A 13,197-nucleotide genomic window follows, 5' to 3' on the forward strand; every position below is an offset into this window, starting at 1 on the left:
TGATCTACAGGTCACGAGTTCGAGCTGTGGTATTAGCCATTGATTGCATCAGGGTTGACTACCCCTTGGGGTGCGGCCCTTCTCTGAACCCTACGTGCATGAGGGATACTTCATGTTTTAAAATTTCATGGTTAGATGATTTGTTATAAATGCGAAAATGAGACATTTTATATTTGCAGCATACATGTTAATGGCAGTAATGCATTGCTGAACTACGAAGAAGCAAATTGGCTGTTACTGTAATCTTTGTCAACAAGCAAAATCCTAGAAAGGAGAAAAAGAACTGATCCTAGAAACAAGCTGCAATTTCCTGCAGAGCCTTTGCCTTGGTCAGAATTACTATAAAACTAGGATAAGCATTGGAACTGATTATAGGAGCTTTTACATTAGAAAAAACCACTTTATGACCAATAAATTAGGCATCTACTACAGAAGGAATAGTAAAAGGAGAGCAGCAATTAGTGATCAACTTCAATCAGAAAACAGGTAAAAGTTAGGTGAAGAACTAGCATTAAATATCCTACGGGGATATAAACATGACTTTAGATATAGAAAAGGACTGAAAGTTTGGAATACTGCAAAAAGAATTTCACCTCTCTATCGTATCTCCGAGCAATGAACCCCTACAAGGAGAATAATTAGCGAATCAACTTTAGCAGTTAGGAAGAGATGCCTACAATGAAAGCAAATGCACAAGAGGATGGAAAAGAATGAAGCATGTATACCTCCTTAAGCAGTAGACAAAAAAAGTAAAAATGAAAAGAGTAAAAACTTTGTCCAGCATGCCATCTTTTAGGCATTGACAAACAGTTTTACTCGAAACTTGTGTTATCGGGAGGTAGTGGGTATCACTAGAATAGTCCCGTCTCAAAAAGAACCTTGTCCTCAAGGTTCGAGTAGAACAATATCAATGATGAAAGAATATCACACTCATAAAGTGGAACATACTTCTCCGCTTCAGTTCCATTCAAGGGGAGTATGATAACAATTACATAACTTCGATGCAGCACATATCCACCCTTTTGCTTTCCAATCCAGAGCATTGATTGAAGCTCATTGTTAATTTCTTGAGCCAACTCCTCAAAAGAATTCAGGACAATAACTGATTTGTGCAAATTCAAGGTCATGTACCAGATTCTTGAAGTGGTTGAAAACACTAGAATAATGGATAGTGTCTCCTCATAGAAAGGAAGTAGATTAGTGTACCAAGGAATAGATATTGAGTAAGTGCCAGCAGTCCAAAAAGCAATCCAAGGGACAGTAATTTTCTCATCCAGTGACTTTCTTGTTGGCACTTTCAGTGTCTGCTCTAATATCGAACACAACAACTTGAATTGAATATGCAGCACAATATTTCTCTCCTAAACCCAATGAGAAAACTAGCCCAATTAAAATGAGAGAGGATGTAGAGACAAGAGGTTTGGTACCTCTAAAAGCATAAAAGTAATAGCAAATGTCATTAAGTAAATCAGAGATTTAGTTGTCCATGAACATTTGACGAGGCATGAATATGATCTTACTGTCTAATCCATCGGATTTGCGACGATGGAAGTAAGCTAGAAGAAGTAGAATGCCAGGTAACCGGAAACTATAGCGATATTTGGCAGTAGGTGCAAGGCCCGAATCAACATCCCAAAGGAGAAGCGTGCCAAGAGTTGCTGAAACAATAACTGCGAGCACGCACGTCTTGAAAGTATGTATATCCAGGTGTCGCGCCTTATTTTCATCAAGCCATGCTAAAAGCAAAATAAGAATTTTTTTTCTCTCCAAGGCAATTCAGTCGCCTTTGGTGCCAATGTTGTTGGGTAGAAGTAAAGGCCTCTTTCAACAATATAAAAGTGAGTAAAAGTTGAAGAACGAGCAACTGCTTGTGCCGAATCAGATTGCAAGATGTAGGGGTTCACACACCTAGATTGTCCGGGATACCACACTCTACGTATAGAGTAAGAATACACAACTCAGAAAAACTTGCCAGAACATCCCTGCAATTGTAGTGCCTCCACGTTCACGGGATAACATGTTAGAAACATAACCTCAAAACTTATTCCCGGATCTCATACATAAAGATTCGACGAAGTTATACGAATGGGTACAATCAAATGGAAAACATGGAATAGTGTAAATGCGATCCTTGGCTATATGAAGTGGGTGTTCGTCTGAACCAGGATCAAACTGAAAAGGACGCAACGTACTCGGAGTAGCCACAGTTTCAATAAAAAATGAATCACATGTTACCTCATAATCCATGGAAATAGAGGCAACGGGCAGATCGACGTGGCTCTTGATATCGGGCATTGTATCCCAAACTGCAATAACAAGAGACTGAGAATACAACAACAACAAGCCCAGTAGGATCTCACCATGTGGGGTCTGGGGAGGGTAGAGTGTACGCAGACCTAACCCTCACCTTGAAAGGTAGGGCGGCTGTTTCCGAAAGACCCTCTTGAGCATTAAATACTATAGATAAATAAGATAACCAAAGTACAACGGCCCAACAACTATAAGCATCAATCAAATGCAGAAATCAAATGGCAATAAACACATGAGCAAAACTACAACTACGATGGTGAAAGGATAAGCCACCTAGCCTTCTATCCTAATCTGAGTCCTCCACAACCTCTTATCTAAGGTCATGTCCTCGGTGAGCTGAAAATGTGTCATATCCTGTCTAATCACCTCTCCCAATACTTCTTCGGCCTCCTTTTGCCTCTCCTGAAAGCGTCCATAGCCAACCTCTCACACCTCCGCACTGGAGCATCTGTGTCTCTCCTCTTCACATGCCCAAACCATCTCAGTCTCGCTTCCCGCATCTTGTCCTCCACCGATGCCACTCCCACCTTATCCCGGATATCTTCATTCTTAATTCTATCCCTCCTAGTGTGCCCACACATCCATCGCAGCGTTCGCATTTCCGCGACTTTCATCTTCTGAACGTGAAAGTTCTTGACTGACCAACATTCCGCCCCGTACAATAAAGTCGGTCTAACCACCACTTTGTAGAACTTTCCTTTAAGTTTTGGTGGCACTTTCTTATCACACAGCACTCCGGAGGCGAGCCTCCATTTCATCCACCCTGCACCAATACGATGTGAAACATCATCGTCGATATCCCCATCTCCCTGTATAATAGACCCAAGATACTTGAAACTTCCTTTCTTTTGAATGGCCTGGGTACCAAGCCTCACTTCTTCGTCAGCCTCATGCGGTACGCCACTGAACCTGCACTCCAAGTCTAGATCAAAAACTAGAATGTCCTTTTTCTTGTTGTTCTCTTCCAAATTGGAGTTGAAAGTTTTCTTTTTCACTTGAATTAGCAAATTTTCAGGGCATCAACTAGATTCGTCAAGAACTTGAGTTACCTGCAAAGGCAACCCCTCTGAATCCTCTACCACCAAATCAAACGCGGTGTCAACTTCATGGACTGAGTTTTCACTTTGGTGAGAACTTTCATCGGACACCTGGTGCACATGGCCTGAATATTCAGTGTCTAACACCGCATCAGTTCCAACGCTAAGGGGGTTTGTGTCGATCGAAGTATGAAACGTCTTAGGATGGCCCTCAACATTATTCACAGGGACAACTGTAGCAATATTAATCCTTGTATCTTCTATTGTAACCTACTGAGACATAAATGAACATTTGTCCTCGATCTTCTGTAGCAAAGCAAGAATATTGGTAATTTGATTGTCCGCCATAGGAGACTTTGCATAGGTTTGTTTCCGAAAACGCAACGCTAACTTCTCCTTAAAATGTTTCCAATAAAAAAATTGTTTGTTGCGAAACATCCAACGGAACCATTTGAGGGCCTCACCATCGAGATACAAGGAAGGAAGAGGTAACCAATATTCTTCAGAGAAGCCAAGGAAAGTGAAGTATCTCTCTGCCCAATAAATCCAGTCCTTTGGATTACCCGCGCCGCTGAATCGATCTAATCTCAACACAATTATATATAATCACAAATAGCCAAATTACAATTATGACACTCAAACTACTGAATTACAATGAGAAATACTGAAATCAAGTAACTTAGGATATAGGTAAGAATGGGGATGAGAAGTTAGACTCTGAGAAAGGGGATGAGAGGAACAGACAGTTTCTTCATAACCATACGCATAACCTATTTTGCTCCAACCAATTGCTATTTATCAACTCGGATCCCCTACAAGGCCACTTAATTTAGTGTTGGGCTGCTTTACAAATACTGATCCATGCCCATTCTTAACAATACCTCCAAGCATGCCCTTTGGGCCAATATAGTTCACAACACGGGAGACCTTCCATTCACAGTCAAACAACTGAACTACCTAAGCCACTGTAGTTTAGCAGGCTTTCACCTCATACGGGGATGGATGTGGGTTCCCTATCCCATATGAGTCCCCTCTTCAGCCTGCAGCAAACGACAACCACACCAATATCCGACTGCATAGCCAGAACCTAGCTAACCATTTTTATAAGTCGTTTAGTGTTTTTCCTATTAATCTCATTTGCATGCTATAGTTGCACTAACAGAACACTGCCAAGCATGCCAATTTCCAATAGGCAAATGAAATAACAAATAAAAACTATAAGAATAAATTGAAAGCTTCCAGCAATAAAGGAAAATCAGACCACTCCGAGTTCTTGTAAACTAGAACATTTTCCTCTGTCCTTCCCCTATTCTTACACTCATTGTACTTGCCCAATATTTCATCAATTTCATACTCTTCCTGTCCTCTTCATTCATCACCACTGCACTCTTCTTGAACTTGTTTCCCATTATTTAGTTGTAATTCCCGTTCTCTGCCTCTGTTTAACTACCCGGGATATGCACAACAACACCTAAGCTATGGCGTGCGATCTTCCATTTGCAGTTTGTATGTGTTTAATCACAGAACCGCCTTATCCACCATACAGGCTCACACGGCTCCTCTAGATATGGAGATTGATTAGCCCCCCTCTCATATGCGGCTTTGGCAGACACACATGGAAGTAATGGTAATACTTTGAAGCAGAATTAGAGATCCTCCATGCATTGATATTTCACCATGAAGCATTAAGCAACTTCCCTTTCTTGTTTTTCCGTCTACTATTTCCTTGGAACTTATGTTTATTGCAACACTAATTAAGAAAGTAAACTACAAAAGATGATCTAGGGGGAACCTTTTTGACTGATTTGAAGTGACAAATAAGCTAGTTATTCACCCAAATACCAATTAGCAAAGTCAGTGCAAACTTAAACAGAGTATGCAGCTCAAGAAGAACAGTGACAGAATAAAGGGGTACATGAGGAACTCAGTGAATTAAGTGTGAGCTAGCTCGATCCATGTTCTGTCATACTAGTTTGAAAAAAGGAACTCAGTGACTTCTTCACTCATTTGTGTTACCTCTCCATCACATATATTGTGATATTTTGAAATGCAATTAAGCTGAATGTAGCCACTCCTTAGCTACACTGCTTTTGCCGAACTAAAGACTGTTGTTTCTTTCACATATATACTTGTAATGCTAACTAAAAGACTCACATCAAACAATTGGCAGACACTAATTACTGTCCTTAGTATCTAGATTCATTCCTTAAACAATGACTCACTCATTAGTCCTAACCATTCAATTCCCACAGATAACAACAAATGAAGGGAAACAAACAGTTCATGTTGTAAGCTATTTTAATACCTAAAAGATAAACTTCAAATCAATCATCGGACTTATGAAACTCCAACAAGCTGAAAATTTTTGCGTTATATATAAACAAATTTTGTATGTGTGGTACAGTTAATTAGTGCTAAGAATTACTACTAATTCGTTGGCAGCGTTACATAAACTAGATAACATAATCTCAGTTCGTCCAGGCCTTCATTGCACAGACAATAAAAATTCATCAACACTCCAATCCTTGGAATTAAATATAAGGACAGAATCGTCCTGTTCTTGTTGGATGATTGATGCATCATGAGTCCAATTAAATACAGGGACATGTTCCTCTTCTTGTACTAAAATAGGGTCGCTAGCACAAGAATCTGCAATTTCTCCTCCATCTGGTTGTTGGTTGTTACTCTCTGTCAATGCATCAGCGCTCCAAATAGAAATCTGCTGCTCAATTTCAGGCATTCCTTTCTCACTCTCGTCAGTATTGGACATCAAGAATTCTTTAACTTGATACCTGCTCTGTTTTGATCCTCTTTGCAACATTCTCTTAATCATCTTTTCTGCACATTCCAAATTCAGACCAATAGAAGAAGAAGAAGAAGTGGTTCGCGTCTTCTTCTTCTTGATGGCACAAAGAACCCAATCTCTACGCTCCTCATCCTTAAACTTGTTATTAATAGCATCAGAGAGTTGATACTCTTTCATCAACCAATGCCCATATGTTTCAAGATTGCAATTCTTTTTCTCATAACTCATGCTCTTCTTGTATCCAATCACTTGTCCTCCCTTCTTTCCAACTGCTTTTCCCTTGTCTTGTTGTTTCCAACGACCATTCTTTCCCACATTGCGATTATACATGGACTTGTTTTTCTTCTTCAGCTTCGTGATGAAATAGCGATACTGACTGCAAGTGTTGTCCCCATCATCATTCCCGAAAGCTACTCCATGATCGTAAATCTGCCACGGTTCTTGTTTACCGTAAACATCAATATTTGTGGTGATAAAACCAGGATCCTTCATATCTTGTCCAGCAATGAATCTCAACAAGAAAGTAACTGCTTTTCTATCTCTTGGACGAAAACGGAAACCCTCTTTAGAATTCACCATGCCTCTGATTCTTTTTTTTTTCTCTCAACAATAATAATGAAAAGAATATGAAAGGAGGGAGAGAATTTATAGACAGATTTTTAGGTAACTAAATCGTTATGCGCAAAGCAGTGAAACTTTATTTGGAAACCTGTTTTTCTAAAATCATATATGGAAACTTTTGTTTGGAAAGAAAAAAAAGAGTTTTGACTCCGTTTGACCAACTAAATTGTTATGCGCTAATTAGATTAAATTTTTTGAACGTTGAGGAATTAAAAATTGAATAAAGAAAAATGAAAAAAGGGGTTTCAACGATTTAAGGCGTACATGGGCTGAGTCACTCGGATTTTGATCAGGTCTCGACCCAACTTAAGAGGGAATAGGTTTTTTAAAATAAAATTTACATAAATAGCTACCTTTTAGTAGCTTGTAACAAGAAATAACTATAAAATTGTTATTTACTAAGCGTAGCTAGTTTTTCACATAAAACGCGTGTATTTCATTTTTTTGAAATATAGTGAAATACAGGAAACGCACGACACTGGTGAGTAAAATTAGGCCGTATTTATGGAAAAGATTTTTTTTTTTTTTAAATTCAAGGATTCAGTTTAAATCTTCCCATTAATCACGCGTAACGAATGTTCTTCCATAACAGCTTACGTATCTCTCTCCACTTTTATCACAATCAAAACTTTTTGAATTCAAAAAATACTAAAGATCTAAAAACTTCCAACTACAGAAGAATCTCTTTGAGATCTGTTTTCTACATTCGAATTCTTCAAAAGCAAGTTGAAATACACTCAATAAGATACGAACGAGTGTATATATGGAATTTTAGTGAAGATCAGATTTGTATTTCAGATTCTACAAAAGGTATGTTTCAAATTTTCAATGGTTTGTGTGAGATTGTTTTTTGATTCAATTTTATGTGATTGGAACGATGTTTTTTTTTCCAATGCAGTCACTGTTTTTCTAGTTTTGTTGAATTATCAAAACGAAACATGTCAAGCATAACAACAGTGATCAGACACTCCAGTTTTTGGAATGAACAGAATTGCTTTGTTAATTACAAAGTAGACGCAGTTGTCTTCAAAGATTATTGTTCATACGGTGATTTTTGGTTGAAACTATAGCAATTCAGTTAGGTGTTGATATTAGCAGGAAAACGATATCAATAAAATATGTTGTTGAAGGAGACAATATGCCAATGGAAATACGCAACAATATGGGAGTAAGGGTGTATGTTGAGCTTCAGAGAGAAAACAAGGGATTCGAAGCATATCCGTTGTGCGTTAGCATAACTGATAATGATCTTGAGAATTTTGTGTCCGGCGAATCTGCAGTTGGAGACGATATGTTTCAACTTGAATTTAATGATTATATGCATGCTATGGCCATAGTTGATTCAAATGATTTGGATGTGTCGGATTGTGCTAAGGCTGTTGTTTTATTTGAAAACAACGATAACTTGATAATTTCGAACAAGGAACATAAGGATGTTTTTGTTGATCAAATCTACAAAGATAAGGACACTCTGAAGAATGTTATGGCGAATTATGCAATTCGCAAAAGATTCAATTTCAGGACAGAGATGTCGAATGCCATAAGATATGTTAGTCAAAAAAACTATGAAATACATTGAAATATACTATGAAATACATTGAAATATTGTGACATAAACTGTTGTAGTGACATTATATTTCAGTTGGATTTAATTAAATACATTGAAATACGCGCTGTTTGTATTATTTAATTCCATTATGTAACCATTTCAGTATATAAAGGCAATGTATTTAGGATCGTGTATGTGTTTGAAACTTCAATCTAACTGTTCTTTTTTTGTATTGGTTTATGTAGTTACACTCTGGTATGTTGTTCAACTGATTGTCATTGGAAATTCAGAGCTTCAAGTATTGCGAACTCTGAAATGTTCAGAGTGAGATCTTTTCATGACGAACTTACGTGTCCATTGAAGGACAAAGTGTATTCCCAAAGGCAAGCAACAAGTTGGTTGATTGGGGCGTCAGTTGCTAAGCCAAAAATAGTAAATCACAAGAGGAAATATACACCTGGTGATATAGTAGACGACGTAAAAAATGAGTATGGCGTTGATGTTTCTTATATAATGGCCTGGAGGGCTAGAGAAAAGGCAATGAATGAATTAAGAGGGGAACCAATAGAATCATACAAGAAGTTACCTGGATATGTGTACATATTGGATAAAACATACCCTGGATCACATGTGAGAATGCACAAATCACAACAAAATGAGTTTTTGTATTTGTTTATAGCACTTAAAGCGTTCATAAAAGGCTTCGAGTGTTGTAGACCAATAGTTGTAGTAGATGGTTCCCACCTTAAAACTACATATAATGGTACTTTTGTATCAGCCAGCACGTTGGATGGTGCAGGTAGGTGCCAACATGTTTAAATACATTTTTTTCTGCTTTTGGTATATTTCGTTGTATTTCATTCTAGTTCCAGTGTATTTCCAATATGATTTATGTTATATTTCACTGTAAAAATACACAAAGTATGTGTGTGCAAGTAATATTCTACCATTGACATATGGTGTGATAGATTCAGAGAACGATAAGTCTTGGACCTGGTTCTTTGAGCAGTTCAAACAAGCTTATGGGAATAGGGATAACATGTGTGTTGCATCAGACAGACATGAGAGCATCATTAAGACGGTGTCTAGAGTATATCCAATTGTGCCATATTTGGCGTGCATATGGCATTTATGGAAAAATGTGACCACGAAATACAAGTCGAATGGTGAAGTATTGAGTCCTGTATTCTATGCACTTGCAAAAGGATACACACAGGCTGAGTTTGATAAGCTGATGGAGAAGATTGAGAAGGTTGATTTTCGGGTAAAAGAGTACTTGGAGGATGCTGGAAGGGAAAAGTGGGCTCGACTGTATTCACCCGTTAACAGAGGATGGACAATGACCTTAAATATAGCTGAATGTATTAATGAAAAATTGGTAGCAGCAAGAGAGTTGCCTGTTTTCGATTTTCTTGAAGAAGTGAGGAAGATGTTTAGGAGATGGAATTGCACTAATAGGAGGAACGGTACATACACATTCACAACACTTGGAAAAGCATTCCAGCAATTATTATCAATAAACGAATGTAAATCTCTACGTATGACGGCATGTTACTGTTTATTTTGTTGAAGTCTGCCTACATATATTTCAATATATTTCAGTATATTTTAGAAGGTACTTTAAGTAATTCTGTTTGGATTGTATATTTCCATCTATTTCATATTAAGTAATTCTGTTTGGATTGTATATTTCCATGACGGTATGTTACTGTTTATTTTGTTGAAGTCTACCTACATATATTTCAATATATTTCTGTATATTTTAGAAGGTACTTAAGTAATTCTGTTTGGATTGTATATTTCCATGTATTTCATATTACTTATCGTTGTTAATATTCAATGTATTCTAGTCTGACACATTTCTTCTTGATTAGGTTGAACCATCAACTGAATATGTGTATACCGTAAATGATGAGGCAAGGCGTTTCATAACTGATCTTAAAAAGAAAACATGCAGTTGTCGGATGTTCCAAATGGACGAGATACCATGTCCACATGCATGGGATGTATTGAAGAGTAAAAGTCTTATGCCTGATGAATATTGCTCAGACCTATTCAAACCAAAGACAGTGATTAAGACGTATGATGTGCCTGTGGATCCTCTGCCTGACGAGAGTGAGTGGAATATTCCCAAACACATATGCGATGAATTTGTTTTGCCACCAAGATACAAGAGACCCCCGGGAAGGCCAAAGAAAAAGCGAGATAAATCATTAATGGAGACGATGATTGGTAAACGTAGGAATGCTTGTATTACTTGTGGACGTCTTGGTAACAATAGACGTTCTTGTTCTAATGAGCCACGTAAGAAGTAGATGTTTAGATTGTAATTGTTTTTTTTTTTTTAAAAAACACTTATCCCCAAAAATATTAAATAAAGAAATTTTTGGTTCATCGTTGTATTCTGTATTTTTTGTCCTTCATTTTCATAATAATATTTCATATGATTCGGTGTTAACGGACGTTAAAATGAATAAATACATATTAACTTAGAACAATACAATGAAATATGAGTGAAATGTTTAAGAAATATTAAGTTGCATTAGGCCTATATACACAGGAATACAATGAAATATATCAGAAACTGTTTCATAAAAAATGCAGAGTGGGTATATACATTGGAATACATTGAAAAACACCACAAAGCTGTTTTCATTAAAACAATAAATATAAATATGAGAGGCTGAATCAAAAAATAGTCGTGATAAAAATTAGTTAAGTCATTGATGTAAAAACACTGCAATTTGTCAACTGGAATACATTGAAATACACCAGAAGTATTCCAGTTCACCTGGAATAATTTGTCGAATTGAAGAGTGGGTATATAACATTGGAATATATTGAGATACACCAGAAGCTGTTTTCATTAAACGATAAATATAAATATGGGAGACTTAAACAAAAAATAGTCGTGAAAGAAATTAGTTAAGTCATTGATGAAAAAACACTGCAATTTGTCAATTCTTAACAAAACAACACAATAAAATGTACAAAAATGGTCAGCAAAACAATACTGTGAAAAACGATTCAACATTAAAACCTAGTGGACTAATTAACAACTACTGTGTCGACCGCGTTGTAATCTATGGCAGGCCTAACTGGTCTTGGCGGCAGTTCATTGTCACTGAAGGCATTCAAATCAGCTTTTTTCCATTCGTATTCCCATAGTAATGCCCCGTATTTATTACGTAGTGATTCTGTATCAATTTCAGATGGAACGCCTCGTCCAGAACAAAAGTATTCAGCAAATGCGGCAACATACACACCACAATCCCTGAAAAATGAAAAAAAAATGATTATTGGTTGAGAATTTTGAAAAAAAAAATGGAACTATGATGTTGAAATACATACTTGCTGCCAGAGGCTTGTTGTGGCAAGTCGTTCACATACATGACATCAAAGTCATCAGTCTGTTGTTTTCCCTTGTATGATGGTTGGTTAATCCAATCGATGCCTTTTTTTTTCTCGTAAAATCCAGAAAAATGTAGATGATGTGGCAATAGGGTAGCTATCTTGTGTATTTCTCTTCTAACAACAGCATCATGACCAGCAGCTCGGTATGAGTTGTAGATGTACAGACGCCTGCACGTAAAAGAATAGTACATCAGCTCGTTTAACAGGTTGGTAAATTAAATTTCATACGGACCTTGTGTGATAGAAAAAATAAAAACTGTTACAGAGAAATATGCAGTTTGAATGAAGAAAATACATAGAAATACGGGGAAATACAGAGAAATACATAGAAGGAATATAGAGAAATATGCTTTAAAAAACATATAGATAGACGACTGTAGAATTAAGGAATAAAAAGGAAATGGGAAATATAGCACCTCATCATTCCAAGACTGGCCATTCATCGATAAGAGATAGAACCAGTTTTTTCCATCAACATGTAACACACCAAAATTGAAGCCAAAGTTGATGTCATCTGGATCCAAAGCATGCTTATTCTTTTTGTAACGACTTTCCTTACCCTTTCTAAATATCAACAATCAGTTATTTTCAACGTAAACAGTTTACTTTGCTGAATGAATATATAAATTAAAAAGGTAAATACGTTCAAACTTACTTTTTATCATGCCTTAGAAGCAGATCCTGTTCAAGCCAATTCCGATATTGTTGAATAAGCGAAGTATTTCGCGAGGAATTAATTGGATCTTCAACAAATGGATGCTTCTCTTTAAAAATGGAAGGTGTGGGGTCTTGAACAGAAGCTTCTGCAGAGCTGTAATTGGTCATGTAAGGTGAACTGAAGTATTTACTAGGTTTGACTATCCTAGTTGGAATAACATCTGGTTGAGCAATTACAACTTCCGCATTAATCACTGCCTCTTGTATTCCTTTGTCAGCAGACATTACTGGCATAACAAATCCTTTGTGACCCATTTGATGAAACACAGAGAATCCTGACGAACCTATTTGGCTTGGTAACATTTCATCAGGGATCAACCATTGTGACTTAGTAATGTTGTCATCGAACCTGGGTGGGTCTCTAAAATTAAATGATCAGTGATGTCCCCGGGTTGTATTCCCGCACCTGCTTCTAGTACACGAGTTTCTAGAGGCAACTCAATGAGCATCTCTGTGACCATTCCGTAAAAAAAAAAAAAAAGATTTAATAAATGTTAAATATAGAAGTATCTTGAAAAGATCTATAAGATTGAATGTAAAATTTACGTCTGTTGAGTTGAAAGATCCTTCATCCGCCCGATTAATCTCTTCAGATAAAGCTTTACGTGCATCTGCTGTTAAATTTCCGCCAGTCACTACAATATCCGGAACTTCCTCATGTAACATTGGTGCAACACCCTTTGGAATAAGAAAAAATCAAAATTTAAAACAAAATCATAACATAAAAATATAAGGTTGAAAAA

General features: G+C 37.0%; 2 protein-coding genes across 2 annotated transcripts; one reads left to right on the forward strand and one right to left on the reverse strand.

Moving 5' to 3' along the window:
* Positions 1–5,832: 5,832 nt before the first annotated feature.
* Positions 5,833–6,732, reverse strand: LOC132628786 (NAC domain-containing protein 96-like). Its single transcript, XM_060344551.1, has one exon. The coding sequence runs from the start codon at positions 6,730–6,732 to the stop codon at positions 5,833–5,835; it is 900 nt and encodes a 299-aa protein (XP_060200534.1).
* Positions 6,733–7,912: 1,180 nt separating this feature from the next.
* LOC132628787 (uncharacterized) lies at positions 7,913–10,638 on the forward strand. The gene is made up of 4 exons (XM_060344552.1): positions 7,913–8,304; positions 8,569–9,122; positions 9,292–9,743; positions 10,198–10,638. Exons 1-4 carry the CDS (start codon positions 7,913–7,915, stop codon positions 10,636–10,638), a joined length of 1,839 nt encoding a protein of 612 aa, XP_060200535.1.
* The last annotated feature ends 2,559 nt before the right edge of the window (positions 10,639–13,197 follow it).

This window comes from Lycium barbarum, chromosome 2 (assembly GCF_019175385.1).
Source record: "Lycium barbarum isolate Lr01 chromosome 2, ASM1917538v2, whole genome shotgun sequence".
Taxonomy (NCBI): Eukaryota; Viridiplantae; Streptophyta; class Magnoliopsida; order Solanales; family Solanaceae; genus Lycium; species Lycium barbarum.

Coding starts and splice junctions, on each gene's coding strand:
- LOC132628786 (XM_060344551.1), bottom strand. CDS start 6,732: ATGGTGAATTCTAAAGAGGGTTTCCGTTTTCGTCCAAGAGATAGAAAA.
- LOC132628787 (XM_060344552.1), top strand. CDS start 7,913: ATGCCAATGGAAATACGCAACAATATGGGAGTAAGGGTGTATGTTGAG. Junction 9,123..9,291: donor CAGCACGTTGGATGGTGCAG/GTAGGTGCCAAC, acceptor ATGGTGTGATAG/ATTCAGAGAACGATAAGTCT. Junction 9,744..10,197: donor TTTTCGATTTTCTTGAAGAA/GTGAGGAAGATG, acceptor CTTCTTGATTAG/GTTGAACCATCAACTGAATA.